This window comes from Staurois parvus, unplaced genomic scaffold, assembly GCF_062004578.1.
Source record: "Staurois parvus isolate SC_StPar_1 unplaced genomic scaffold, SC_StPar_1.0 ptg000137l, whole genome shotgun sequence".
NCBI lineage: Eukaryota > Metazoa > Chordata > Amphibia > Anura > Ranidae > Staurois > Staurois parvus.
The window spans coordinates 3,166,119-3,182,150 of record NW_028317933.1 but is presented as its reverse complement, the minus strand read 5'-3'; the positions used below and the strand labels follow the sequence as shown (position 1 = coordinate 3,182,150).

At 43.4% G+C, this 16,032-nt stretch overlaps 1 protein-coding gene across 1 annotated transcript in view; it reads right to left on the bottom strand.

The window, feature by feature from the left end:
• The window catches only part of CHD6 (chromodomain helicase DNA binding protein 6), a 192,410-nt gene that overhangs the window by 114,353 nt on the left and 62,025 nt on the right, over positions 1–16,032 (bottom strand). The window contains exon 4 of the mRNA XM_089673251.1: positions 7,237–7,384. Coding sequence (XP_089529377.1) covers positions 7,237–7,384 — 148 coding nt within the window. The remainder of the gene's footprint in view (positions 1–7,236; positions 7,385–16,032) is intronic.

Below are 16,032 nucleotides of genomic sequence, written 5' to 3'. Positions count from 1 at the left end.
AGCTGAAAACTGCCTTTTCACAACTTTTCTGTGCATGTGGAAAGCAAACAAATCTTGAATGGATTATTTAAATGGATAGATTTTTTTCCCACGGACCAGCATTTTACACCCCCATTTCCTGTCCAAGCCATTTTTCAGAGATGTAATAGTTTGACCAATAATTACCTCGTCATCTATCCACATCGAAGACAAAATAAATATACAGAAATTACCCTTTTAGGACTTTAAGGTCAATAAATTTAGCTTCAAAAAACAGAGAAAATGCTCAGTACTTTAAAGTAATTTTAAAGGTTGAAATTAAAAAAAATAACAAACATGTTATGCTTACCTGTACTGTGCAATGGTTTTGCACAGAGCAGCCCTTATCCTGTTCTCTTTTTGGTCCCCCGCCAGCACTCCTGGCTTCTGCCCCCCCAGCTGAGTGCCCCCAACAGTAAGCCTCTTACTATGGAGGCACTTGAGCAGGCTTGCTCCAGTGCAGTGCTCCTGTGAGTGGACACTGTCCATTCACACAAAGAGTGCAACCCCCGCCCCTGCTCTCTCCTCATTGGCCCACTGGCTGTGTGAGCCAATGAGGAGAGAGAGACCGAGGAGAACTGTGGCTCTCATGCACACCTCTGGAGCAAGATGGGGAACAGGTAGGTATAAGGAGGAATGAGGGGGGAGCTGCACCCAGAAGATTTTTTACCTTAATGCATCAAGGTAGAAAAACCTTCTGTCTTTAGAACCACTATAACATACAGAGGTGAAGGCAACTTACTCTGTGTGACAGCACTAGTATTTGATGATTGGCCCAACAATGCCACATGTGGATGGGGAGAGTCCTCAGTCCTGTTTAGGCTCCAAATAGAATAGCTATACCAGGCTATGTATGCTTGATCCCAATGGCTAAGCAGAGCAGTGAGGGAGTAATGAAAAGGTGGAGGAGGCGAGCAAGGCAAAGTGCAGGGTCATGTTTAGCCAACATGGTACCGAACAGAGTACATTAATTGATTTAAACTGTGGTAATCAACTCTCTTTTGTGTTAAAGATTACATTTATTCAGAATTAAAACATTTCTTTAGGAGAAACTCCTATACAATTTGCCCTTGGGACATTTTCTAAAGATGTGTAAACAGAAAAACTATAAAACACTTTTTATTGGCCAAAAAAAAAAAAAAAAAAAAAAAAAAAAACACTGCTCAGGTTTGTCAGTACCAATTGAGCATTCTGCTCTCCCCCCCCACTTCAGCAGGCTACAACCCTTTTATTGGGGTTATATATACTGTATATATTTATTTTTTAACTTTTGCATGCAAATCTTTTACGAATTCTTCTGCCTGGTCATATGCCAAGGGCCCTCTCCCTCTAGTAGTGGGTGGCTACTAAATGTGCATAGAACAGCACCATGTGATGGTGTGGTGCTGTTTTCTGCATTCTCCAAAGAGCCCAGGGTGGCCTGTTGACAAGCACCTAGATAGGTTCACAAGTAGTGGGACGATTGACATTGGGGGTCATTTCAGTTCAAAGAGGGCCAGAATAGGATCGCAGAGTGGTACGTTTTCAGGGTACAGTCTCAGAGAGCTGCCTTTTTATTTTAATTTTTGCAGGGTGATTCTTTTTCTTCCATTTCTAAAGCTGGAGTTTTAGCTACTTAAAAAGACACAGTCACTTTGCTTGTTCAAGGTAAACTGATAGTGTCTTATGATCGCCCTCTCAGCTAAGTATATTCAGAAATCACCAATCATTAGCTACCTGCCAGTTACCTCCAAGGTCCTCATTTTGTGTTGCAGAGTAGAGCCATGGCTATGGGGAGAATGTGACCTCCACCATGGGATGTCTAAGTACTTAATAGGCATGTCTGGATTGGGGTAGTGCCGTTATCCTCCTGAGTGTCACCAGAGCTTACTCATGGTAGACACTTGCAGGGCGTAGGAGGAGAAGGAGGACATATTGGTACATAAACTTTTCCTTTAGATTAGACCTACACAAGGCTGGGCTACCAAACTATCGCCAAGCAGCTTGATGAGAAGGTGACAACAGTTGGTGCAATCATTCGCAAATGGAAGAAACTCAAAACAACTATCAGTCTCCCTAGGTCTGGTGCACCATGCAAGATCTCACCTCGTGGAGTGTCAACGATCATGAGAACAGTGAGGAATCATCCCAGAATTACACATGAGGATCTTGTCAATGATCTCCAGGCAGCTGGGACCACAGTCACCAAGAAAACAATTGGTAACACACTACGCTGACAAGGACTGAAATCCTGCAGTGCCCGCAAGGTCCCTCTGCTCAAGAAAGCACATGACCAGGCCCATCTGAAGTTTTCCACTGAACATCTGAATGATGCAAAGGAGGACTGGTTGAAATGTTGTGGTCAGATGAGACCAAAATTAAGCTCTTTGGAATCAACTCAACTTGCCGTGTTTGGAGGAGGAGGAATGCTGCCTATGACCCCAAGAACACCATCCCAACTGTCAAACATGGTTGTGGAAACATTCTGCTTTGGGGGTGTTTTTCTGCTAAGGGGACAGGACAACTGCACCACATCAAAGGGACGATGGACGGGGCAATGCACCATCAAATCTTGAGTGAGAACCCTCTTCCCTCAGCCAGGGCATTAAAAATGGGTCATGGATGGGTATTCCAGCATGACAATGACCGAAAACACAAGGCCAAGGCAACAAATGAGTGGCTCAAGAAGAAGAACATTAAGGTCCTGGAGTGGCCTAGCCAGTCTCCAGACCTTAATCCAATTGAAAATCCGTGTCAAGGATTTTAACCCTTCCCTACTTTTGATTTTAGATTTACTTTGATAAAGTCTGTGTTAAAAACTTTAAAAATTACTTAGCCAGGCATGGTTTGAATGGCCTAGAGCAGGGGTCTCTAAACTTTTGAAACAAAGGGCCAGTTTACTGCCCTCCAAACTTTAGGGGGCGGATAGTTGCCAGTGGGAGTAGAAAATGCCCTGGCATCAGTGGGAAAAAACAATACCTTAGGCTCGGTGGTCAGTGGGAGGAACAGTGCCCCATCGTTGGTGCCAGTGGGGTAATTACTTCCCCATTTCTGGTGTCAGTGGGAGGAACAGTGCCCCGTCGCTGGTGTCAGTGGGAGGAACAGTGCCCCGTCGCTGGCGGCAGTGGGAGGAACAGTGCCCCGTCGCTGGTGGCAGTGGGAGGAACAGTGCCCCGTCGCTGGTGGCAGTGGGAGGAACAGTGCCCCGTCGCTGGTGGCAGTGGGAGGAACAGTGCCCCGTCGCTGGTGGCAGTGGGAGGAACAGTGCCCCGTCGCTGGTGGCAGTGGGAGGAACAGTGTCCCTTCCTTGGGGTCAGAGGAAGGAACAGAGCCCCATCATTGGTGTCAGTGAGAGAAATAGCATCCCATCGTTTGTGTCAGTGGGAGGAATAGTGCCCCATAGTTGGTGTCAGCGGAAAGAATAGCGCCCAATTGTTGGTGTCAATGGGAAGAATAGTGCCCCATCGTTGCTGCCAATGGAAGGAATAGTGCTTCGTATCAGTGGAATGAAAAGTGCCCCAAGGGCCAGATAAAAGCAAGCAAAGGGCCACATCTGGCCTGCGGGCCGCAGTTTGGAGACCCCTGGCCTAGAGCATAAGTGTCAAACTGGTAGCCCTCCAGCTTTTGCAGAACTACAAGTCCCATGACACATTGCAAGGCTGACAGTTACAAGCATGGCTCCCATAGGCAGAGGCATAATGAGACTTGTAGTTGTGCAACAGCTAGAGGGCCGACAGTTTGACACCCCTGGCCTAGGGGATGGACACTATACTTAGATTCTTCTCTCTAGAATTGCTTTCTACAGCCTGCCAACACTATCACATTTGTGGCAATGGGCAAAAAATGAAGCCCAGGGACTACGAAACTCCCTCATAGCCTGCCTGTTTATTGTCATCACCACCTCCAAAGATTACAGAGTACTTTGGCCAAAGAGGATTGGAGAGACTCATCCCAGCCAAAATGGTGCCACATTCCCCTTAAGCAGCTCTCGCTCCTGTGGCTGAGCTCTCTATGGAGATGTCATGGCTATAGCACATGAGAAAAAGTGGACTCCCCCATCCCTTCATCCCACCAGTTTCTATCACTTATTTGGCCCCCTCCTCTTCAAATGTTCGCATTGCAAAAAGCTTGGATCTGCCACCACAACACAGCCATTCTCTGCAGCCGAAGGCAGAAGCACCACAGGCCGGCCAGCCTGGGATGTCAAATGGATTGAATAACTTTACTGCTTCGCTCAGCAATTTGCTAGGTAAATACAAAAAGGTTTGGGAATAAAGGCAACATATGAATCCGTAAGACCTGGGCAAGGTAGCTTTACATAATGGCATCAGGAGGTGGCTCTGGTTCCGTGGAAAGGTTACAGTATTCTTTTTCCATTCCTACTCTACACTATCAGTTCTCATTTTCTCCCCTTCAGTTCTCTCTAAACATTTTCCCTACAATGTTCAGTGTAGACAAAGCTATACCCACTTCCAATGATTACCCCAACCGTTTTAAAGCCACTAAAAACAGACTACCCAATGCTACCATGATTGATGTAGTAGGATATAGTCGATCAACATCAGACAAATTGTGTTTTCCTACAGGTAACGCGCATTTCCTATAGATCTACAATGAACTGCTCAGTCACTCTATACTGGTCTTTATATTTGTCTAGAATCTGTGTCTTTATTCAGACCGAAGTCCATTGTAAATGTTGTAACCCAGGATTTACAGCCTGTATGCTTCTCTATTGTTCCTTCTTGAAAATCAATGAAAGTCAATTATCACAAAAAAAAAAAAAATTGCCTTTTCACTTAAAGTCTGTGTAAAGTTTTCCCACAGATGTTCTTTACTTTCTAGTTATGGAGTCACTCATTGAGTGCATATATATTTATTATTTTACCGTCCAGATGATTTGTATTCTTTATGAGATATACATCCCTCTCCTAGTTAAGATGATTATTTAATAGAAGTGATAAAGTGGCTTAGACAACTTCAATAGTACAGAACATATCCAGCTGCATGTGACCAACTACTAAAGATGAGCACTCTAGTTTTAGCTTTTATCATGACTATTTCCACGATGGAGATTTACTGGCCCATTAGACTGATTGACAAAAGGAAGCCACAAAGATGAACTAGGAAGCTAGATTACGGAGCCAGCAAATATGCATTTCACTTGTCTGTTTGGCTGCACAGGGTCTATGAGGAAGTCGGAAGTGACGAAACGCGTCAGTGCGGGACTATGTGGCAACCGGAAGTGATGAAAGTGGAACCGGAAGGGACGTGACTGGCGCCATTTTGTGTCACTCGGCGGTGGTGAGAGCACTGCCAGGCTTCACATGGTTTGGTTTTACTATATGCAGCATTTTTGAGCTTGATATTCTTTTTATTTTTATTCATGTTAGTGGCTATTTGGGCCAATAAAGAAGGCATTTTGTACTGCACCATTTGGGTTTCTCTTTTGTTTTTTTTTTTCCCTTACATGACCATTTGGAGGTGATCACAGATGAGGAAGAAGGGTGGTTGTGACCATTTTCAATGCCTTTATACCTATTACCAACCAATCCATGGAATGGTACCTGTGCATCCTGAAGAGAGTGACATCTTGGTGTATGTGAGATGGTGATCGTTTTCTTTAACCACTTGCCTACAGGGTACTTATACCCCCTTCCTGCCCAGGCCAATTTCAGCTTTCAGCGCTGTCACACTTTAAATGACAATTGCGTGGACGTGCAACACTGTACCCATATGAAATTTTTATCATTTTTTTTTTTAGACAGATAGAGCTTTCTTTTGGTGGTGTTTAATCACCTCTGGGATTTTTATTTTTTCTTAAACAAACCAAAAATAACTGAAAATTGTGAAAAAAAAACAAAAACGTTTTTTCTTAGTTTTTGTTATACAATTTTGTAAATAAGTGATTTTTCTCCTTCACTGATGTGCGCTAATGTGGCTGCAGTGATGGGCTCTGATAGGCTGCACTGATGGACACTGATAGGTGGCACTGATGAGGAGGCACTGGTAGGTTGCACTGATGGGCATTGACAGGCATCACTGATGGGCACTGAAAGGCAGCACTGATACATGACACTGATATATGGCACTGATAGGCAGCACTGACTGGCACTGATAGGCAGCACTGATGTGCACTGACAGGCAGCACTGATAGGAAACACTGATGTGCACTGATAGGCGACACTGACTGGCACTGATAGGCAGCACTGATAGGTGGCACTGACTGGCACTGATGGGTGACATTGAGAGGCAGCTCAGATGGGCACTGATATGTGGCATTGATGTGCACTGGTATGTGGCATGGATGTGGCACTGGCACATGGCACTGATGAGCACTGACTGCTGGCACTGATGAACACTGACAGATGGCACTTCTGGGGCCACACAGATCATCAGTGCCCTGATGATCAATGTACATGTCCCCTCCGAGGAATGCCGATTACCGGCTCTCCTCTCCTCATGAGCTGTCAGCGTGACAGCTCGAGAGGAGAGAAATGCCGATAACCGGCATTTCCATGTTTACATGTGATCAGCTGTGATTGGACACAGCTGATCACATGACTGAGCGACATTTTCGGCTCTGTGATCCGCTGTGTCCGAAGGACATAGCGCACTGGCGATCGTTGCGTTGCGTGCTCCCTGAGTCGCACATGCGCGGTGAGAATGGAAGGACGTCATGTGACATCCTACCAGAACAAGAAAACCACCTTGCGCCCATCATTGTACTATATGGCGGGGGGGGAGGTGGTTAAGCGATTTGGCCAACCATAAGAGTGGGGGGCATATTCAATTGGTGATTGCACACCCGAAAAGGGGGACATTTCATTTTGTACACGTGGTGAACTTTCTTGGAGAACTTGGAAGATTTTTGTGGGTTTATTAAGGACTTTATTTAGGACTTTTTCACATCAAGAGTCAAATTTTGATATTTAGTTTTATTGTTTTATTCACTATATATTATGCACTACTGAACCACTTTAAGTTGTTCTTTTTTTAAATCACAAAACTGGCTATACAGAATTTAAACTCCTTTGGCAAAAAGTAAAAATGTATTTCCAATGTTTATTTAGCAGTTTGTCCAGAGATTGACTTTAATGTGTTGCAGTACATTCTTCAAACTTAGATTGCATTTATTTTATATGATAAATATTTTACTCTCTATTGTACAAATACCCACGTTTTTATTAATGGTAATATTTGGTACAATTGGTTAAACATATCCTAGATTTGTTGTGGTACCTGGCTGTCAAGCGACTCTGTAGACTCCTCTGTGCTCGGACATGCGGAGTTCAGCATAGACATGTCACTCTCCATACCCTCTTCATAGGGTTCTGCTTTCCTCTTCCCTTTCTTCTTCTTCTCTACTGGCGTTGGTCCCTGTTCTTTGCTGAAAAGCAACATGCAAAGTAAGTGGCCTTTTAACATCACAATCTGGCATTGTCAAATATAATATAGTAAGGCAAGGTCATTACATTTTAAATTTAACCTTTCCATTTCCAAGCATATAAACCAAAGTGGTACTTTCATGATCTGGTCAGCAAGAGGTTTCCAGTGTAATCCTCCTTTTCTCAAAATGTGTAAATTAAAGTGTACTTCCACTTGTGCAGTAAAATATGAGAATCCACGCTATCTTTGTTATGTGTACCCATTAAAACAGCATACCGTATTTTTCGCTCCATAAGACACACCTGACCATAATACGCACCTAGGTTTTAGAGGAGAAAAACAAGAAAAAAAATATTCTGAACCAATGGACTGCAGACACAGTACAGGAGATGACCAGAGACTGCGGACACCGTACAGGGGATGACCAGAGACTGCGGACACAGTACAGGAGATGACCAGAGACTGCGGACACAGTACAGGAGATGACCAGAGACTGCGGACACAGTACAGGAGATGACCAGAGACTGCGGACACAGTACAGGGGATGACCAGAGACTGCGGACACCGTACAGGGGATGACCAGAGACTGCGGACACAGTACAGGAAATGACCAGAGACTGCGGACACAGTACAGGGGATGACCAGAGACTGCGGACACAGTACAGGGGATGACCAGAGACTGCGGACACAGTACAGGGGATGACCAGAGACTGCGGACAAAGTACAGGGAATGACCAGATACTGTGGACATAGTACAGATGGCCAGAGACTGCAGAGAGTGCAGGGGATGACCAGAGACTGCAGACAGTAAAGGAGATGACCAGAGACTGCGGACCTTTGGGGAGGAAGGGGGAGCGGGTACCTGAATTTGACAGGTACCTGCTCCCACTTACACGGAGTTGCGAGAAGCGCTGCGCTTTGTGAATGGCCGGGAGCCTTCTGGGACCTGTCATGTGTCCCAGAAGACATCGGACCATTCACAAAGCGCAGCGCTTCTCGCGCATGTGCAGTGGGCACCCGGCTGTCACAGAAGCCACTGCGGGAAGACTGCAGCGCTGGAGCGAGGAACAGGTAAGGTCCTGCAGGAGAGAAGAGCTGAGCGGCCGGCCCGATATTCTGACATGGTGGCGGCAGAAATACCGGACCGGCCGCTTTATATTCGCTCCATAAGACGCACTGACATTTTCCCCCCTTTTTTGGGGTGAAAAAACTGCGTCTCATGGAGCGAAAAATACGGTACATACATTTTTTTTCTTACCTTTTTGTTTCTTTGGAGCATGATTTTACCATGAACTGCAAGCTTCCCTGAACAAGGGATAAAGTGGGGACAGAGTCTGTTTCCCCTCATTAAAGTGTTACTAAACCCACAACAGTAAAATCAGTCTGTATATACAGTAAAGCATGCTTGATATACTCATTGTGTAACGTGTGTGTGTGTGTGTGTAACCTAAGGGGTTAATCCTCTGTATTGTGTAAAAACGCAGTTTGATCTTGATCTTCTCTGTACCTCCCCTTCTTCCAGTGTTCCCCTCTTATCTCCTGATAAGACATACCATGTGGAATCACTCTGCACATGCTCAGTGTGGTGTGTATTGCTAGAGAGGTTTTTTTCCGCACAGGGCCAATCAACACTGTCCAGAAGAGGTCAGGGGTTCTGCATCCTCCTAGAGCAGAAAGAAAACTCCTCCTACAAGCTTGAATCAGTGCTTAGCCAGACACGGATAGAAGTCACAAGACTGCTCTAACTGCTGATGAGAAAAGGTATTTAGCAGGTTATATTTACTAAAATAATTGCATTTTCTTGTTCTGTGTACTGTGGGAGACCAGATATAGTGAATGCAGGGTCCGGGGTTTAGTAACACTTTAACATACAATGCAGAATCAAAACCTCAAGCTCTTTAACCCTTTTTGTTAGGACAGACAGTTTAAAAATGATAATGAGTTCTGCATGCACAGTATGGACAGAGTTATCCATGGTAAACATGAACTCCACAGCTCTGCCTTAACATTATATAGGAAGAAACTAGTTTAAACAATCAAAAAGCACTTAAATATGTAAGCAAATATTTGAAATTATATATATATATATATATATATATATATATATATATATATATATATATATATATATATATATATATATATATATATTTACACACAGACACACAACACCACATTACGTCACAGTGTGCGGTTATGCATAGGAGTTGAATGAAGTGGAATTTTGTGACATTTAATAAAGTTAAAAAAACAAAAACAAACAGTACAATGCGTCATAACAACACATCAAACTGCTCTAACACACACCAGTGCTTGAGCACTATACAAACTATAACGTGTGCCTGCTGGTGTGAACAGGCCCTAATCAAACCATTTGATACAGATGATCAAACATACATAAATCATCAATTTAGCAACTTGTGAATGTACGGAAAAAAAAGACGTTTCCTGAAATAATGGACCTCCATATGAACAAAAATACCCCAACTATAGCCAGCTCATACCTTTGAAGACATGTCTGACATTTACCAGTAGATCACAAAGTCTGTTACATACATGTAGGACAGTCTGAAGACATTTAATATGACGGTTACTGATGCCAGGGCCGTTAGGCGGATTTCCAGCAGCTATGTCATCCTGCACACAAGGACTAGGACACGTACAGGGACAATAAGACAGGAAATAGACATTTGTCTTGTCATAGGATTTGGATCTTATATTTACACAACGCTGACATATATAAACAGGCTTGGAACCATCACAGAAACATTCACCGCGGCCTTTTCCTTGGAAAAGTTTGCTATCTGATATTCATACTACAGTCACACACACACACTGAGGGTGAATGTACCCAAGCTAGTCAACCAGTATGTCTCTGTACTGTAGAAAGAAACCTGGAACACCCAGCGGAACTTCGCCCATAACAACTTGATAGAAAATAAACTTTCTTTAGGAAGGAACACACATTCCACAATAAATAATAATGCTACCAAATATAATGTGCTATAAATTGCCCCCAAGATTGTTCCTGTTTCTTCTTGCTGGAGGCGGCCATTTTAATGAAGCCCAGAACCCCTGAGCAGCAGTAAATCTTTAGCAGATCAGACTATGTTTTCAGCACATTGCTAAAAAAACAGAGAGCAACTGAGCATGTGCAGAGCAGGGCGAGACAGTGTATTACTAGATTTTTAAACAGTATAGACACTTTGTTTTAATGTTTTACATAGCTATACCTGCAAAAAGGGGCCAACCTGAAGTGATCTAGCAGGACTTCATTTTCGGACTAAAGTTCCACTTTAACCACAAGCCTACCGGGCACTTCTACCCCCCTCCTGTCCAGGCCAGTTTTCAGTGCTATCACACTTTGAATGACAAGTGCGCGGTCATGCAACACTGTACCCATATGAAATTTTTATCATTTTGTGAGACAGGTAGCGCTTTATTTTGGTGGTATTTAATCACCTCGGGGTTTTTTATTTTTTGCTAAACAAACCAAAAACAACTGAAATTTTTGGAAAAAAAAACACCATGTTTTTTTCTTAGTTTTTGTTATAAAATTTTGTAAATAAGTGATTTTTCTCCTTCACTGATGTGCGTTAATGAGGCTGCAGTGAGGGGCACTGATAGGCTGCACTGATGGGCACTGCTGAGGAGGCACTAGTAGGTGCCACTGATGAGCATTGACAGGCATCACTGATGGGCACTGAAAGGCAGCACTCATGGCACTGATAGGTGGCACTGACTGCCAACTGATGGGCACTGGCAGGTGGCATGGATGAGCACTGACAGGTGGCACTTCTGGGGCCACACTGATCATCAGGGCACACTGATCATCAGTGCCGATGATCAGTGCCCATGTCCCCTCCGAGGAATGCCGATTACCGGCTCTCCTCTCGAGCTGTCAGCGTGACAGCTCGTGAAGAGAGAGAAATGCAGATAACCGGCATTTCCCTATTTACATGTGATCAGCTGTGATTGGACACAGCTGATCACATGACTGAGCCAACATCTTCGTCTCTTTCCGTTAATCAGTGATCCGCTGTGTCCGAGGGACACAGCGCACCGCTGTCCCCCACGCTGCGCGCTCCTGGAGCCAGACATGCGCGGTTAGCGTGGGAGGACATCATAGGATGTCCCCCCAGCACGCGAGAACCGCCTTGCGCCCGTCATTACCTTATATGGCGGGCGGGAGGCGGTTAAATAAGTGAATACATACAAACGCCATGCAAATACTGTGGAAACTGCCCCCAGCATTGCACAGCCAGAATGCTACCTAAGCCACCCTGCCACTCATAAGGATACTGAAACACATATTAGTCAACACTGTCCTTTGAGACAACAGTGCACAGTGCATCCAAAAGGCACAAGAACAGAGCCAATAGACCGTACAAGAAAAAGAAATCATCCAAAAATACCAAACCGATGCAGAGCTAATTCCTTACACTTGGGAGCCTTGAAATGATTATTTTAGAAAGACATCCAACCCTATACTCCTGTAATATAACAGATAAATGTTCACAAGCCAGGCCAGCAAAACCGATGTTACACCAATACAGCTGCTTTAACGCCGATTGGTTTTTGTTAAGTTGGTCAGTTTAAAAAAAGCAGAAGAAAAGTGCATGAAAAACGCATCCCTTTGCTTGCTGCATTTTTGGGGCATGCTTGGCTAATAAAAAAAAAAAAGAAAAAGAAAAAAAAAAAAAAAAGCACCTCTTTATTGAAATGAATGGAAAATGCATCAAAAATGCAACACTCCTCTGGGAAGTGCTATTTCCAGTCCAGAGATATGGGGGGGGGGGGGGGAATCCAACACAAATGCATCAAAAACACATACAAAAAAGATGCAATGCTATGTGGCAAAAACACATACAGTGAATATAAAAAGTTTGCACGTCCCTGTTAAAATGTTAGGTTTCTGTGATGTAAAACAATTAGACAAAAATTAATAAATTTCAGAACTTTTTCCCTCTTTAATGTAACCTAAAAAACTGTACAACTCAATCCTTTTGGGGGGGGAGTAAACAAAAAAACCTATAACCCCAAATAAAGTTCAGCTGTTCCAGTAGGTCTTTCCTGACATTTTCTTAGTCGCATCCTAGAGCAAAAGTCATGGTCCTCAGAGAGCTTAAAAGCTGCATCCTAGAGCAAACGTCATGGTCCTTAGAGAGCTTACAAAGCAACAGAGGCAGGGCCGTCTTTAAGGAGGGGCATAAGGGATAGTTGCCCTGGGCCCAGTCATTGTTGTGGGGCCCAAAGCAGCTGCCCCATACTTGCCAACTGTCCCAATTTACATTCCCTTGCTTTTTAAAGTCTTTGCCCTGTGCTGTGTACTGATATCAGTGTGAAGTGCTGTCAGTTATGCTACCCAGCTCTGCCCTATTGCCATGACTCACATGCAGACTATGTCAGCATTCACATGTAAATAACCAACAGTCATATGTAAAAAGAGGAGGGCTGGCGACATTGATATTTAAATCACCTCTGCTGAATGCTGTAAAGGTGTACTGACAGGGTGGATAAAGATGTAAGTCACATGTAGGGCAGCCCATTGATTTCAATGGTGGAGAAGGATCTGGGAGTTCTGGTGGATCACAAGCTTAATAATGGCAGCAATGCCAAGTTGCGGCTTCTAAAGCGAGCAAAATCCTTTCTTGTATTAAAAGAGGTATAGACTCCAAGAGAGAGATATCATTTCCCCCGGTACAAATCATTAGTAATACCTCATCTGGAATATGCAGTTCAGTTTTGGGCACCAATTCACAAAAAGAACATTGGGGAACTGGAGAAAGTACAGAGAAGGGCAACCAAACTGATAAGAGGCATGGAGGAGATCAGCTATGAGGAAAGATTAGAGGAACTGAATTTATTCTCTGTTGAGGAGATTAAGGGGGGATATGATCTCCATGTATAATACATAAGGGGGGGATATGATCTCCATGTATAATACATAAGGGGGGGGGGATATGATCTCCATGTATAATACATAAGGGGGGGGGATATGATCTCCATGTATAATACATAAGGGGAGATATGATCTCCATATATAATACATAAGGGGGATATGATCTTCATGTATAATACATAAGGGGGAATATGATCTTCATGTATAATACATAAGGGGGGATATGATCTCCATGTATAATACATAAGGGGGGGATATGATCACCATGTATAATACATAAGGGGGGATATGATCTCCATGTATAATACATAAGGGGGGATATGATCTCCATGTATAATACATAAGGGGGGATATGATCTCCATGTATAATACATAAGGGGGGATATGATCACCATGTATAATACATAAGGGGGGATATGATCTCCATGTATAATACATAAGGGGGGATATGATCAACATGTATAATACATAAGGGGAGATATGATCTCCATGTATAATACATAAGGGGAGATATGATCTTCAAGTATAATACATAAGGGGGGGATATGATCACCATGTATAATACATAAGGGGGGATATGATCACCATGTATAATACATAAGGGGGGATATGATCACCATGTATAATACATAAGGGGGGATATGATCACCATGTATAATACATAAGGGGGGATATGATCACCATGTATAATACATAAGGGGGGATATGATCACCATGTAGAATACATAAGGGGGGATATGATCTCCATGTAGAATACATAAGGGGGGATATGATCTCCATGTAGAATACATAAGGGGGGATATGATCTCCATGTAGAATACATAAGGGGGATATGATCTCCATGTATAATACATAAGGGGGGATATGATCTCCATGTATAATACATAAGGGGGGATATGATCTCCATGTATAATACATAAGGGGGGATATGATCTCCATGTATAATACATAAGGGGGGATATGATCTCCATGTATAATACATAAGGGGGATATGATCTCCATGTATAATACATAAGGGGGGATATGATCACCATGTATAATACATAAGGGGGGATATGATCTCCATGTATAATACATAAGGGGGATATGATCTCCATGTATAATACATAAGGGGGATATGATCTCCATGTATAAATACATCAGTGGTTCATATAGTGAGCTCGGTGTAGAGTTATTCACCCTGAGGTCATCACAGAGGACAAGGGGGCGCTCTTTACGTCTGGAGGAAAAGAAATTTAATCTCCAAAACACAGAAAGATTTCTTCACAGTAAAAGCTGTGAAAATGTGAAATAGACTCCCTCAAGAGTTGGTTCTGGCCAGCTCAGTGGATTGCTTTAAAAAAGTCCTGGATTCTTTCCTAGATACACAGAATATAACTGGATACTAACATTTATAGGTAAAGTTAATCCAGGGAATATCCGATTGCCTCTCAGGGGATCAGGAAGGAATCTTTTCCCCTGCACGAGCCAATTGGATCATGCTTTACTGGGTTTTTTTTGCCTTCCTCTGGATCAACTGCAGGTATAGAATTATAATTTTTTTTTTTTTATATGGTTGAACTGGATGGACTTTTGTCTTTTTTTCAGCCAGACTAACTATGTAACGGGCTGCTATATGCGCTAGAAATGTGGAAATAAAAGTTCCCAACCCTTTTTCAAAATCACACCAAGACACAGAGTGCCACAACTCCATGAATTTTGGTGAATGTGAAACGTGCACATCAGCAGATGCATGAGACTATCACTAACAATTAATGACACTGCTGTGTATCTGCTAAAGGGCAGCACGTTTCTGTGGAGTCAGGAAAGCGATTTTGCATGTGTTCCCAAATGTAAACATAGGCTAAATGTCTCAAATGAATTGGTGGTCAGTTTATATCTTCTCATTACATTGGGGTATGGTGTAGAATCCTTTCATTCACACCAGTGGTCAATGTGGACACCCCCCTATATTAGTGGTCAGTGTAAATTCCTACTTACATTGGTGGTCACTGTAAATGGTCCTATTATATTAGTGGCAAGTGTAAATCCCCTTTACATTGGTGGTCACTGTAGAAACTCCTCCTTATATTGGTAGTCAGTAAAAAAATCCTAACTTGCATTTGTGGTCAATGTTGAATCCTCCTTTACATTGGTGGTCCATGTAGAAGTCCCCCTTAAATTGGTGGTCAGCGTAAATTCCCCCTTACATTGGTGGCCTGTGTAGAAATGTATTGGTTGTTGATGTAAAATCCCCCATTACATTGGTTTTAAAGTAAATTTTTTATTACATTGATCGTCAGTGCAAATTCCCCATTACATTGGCGGTCAGTGTAAATTTCCCTTTACATTGTTTTTAAGTGCAGAATTGCCCTTACAATGGTGTTTAGTGTAAATCACCTCTTATATTGGCGGTTGATGTAGAAATGTCACCTCCCATCCCCATCCAGCACTGCCACTGATCCCACCCCCCCACTAGCACAGTCACTCATCCCATCCCCCCAGCACTGCCACTTATCCCCTTCCCCCCCCTCCAGCCACTACCACTGATCCCATCACCCCCCCCCCCCCCCAGCATTGCCACTGATCCCAGAAGTCCTAGAAATTCTAGAAGTTTTCTGTCTATTAGTGGGTCCCCTCACCTTCCCAGTCCATGGTGTGCAGGCAGTGAGGAGATGATGTGCTGTGACCTTCAGCAACCAATCAGTGAGCTGTAATGATGTGCTGTAACCTCTAGCAATCAATAAGTGGTAATGATGCACAGTAAC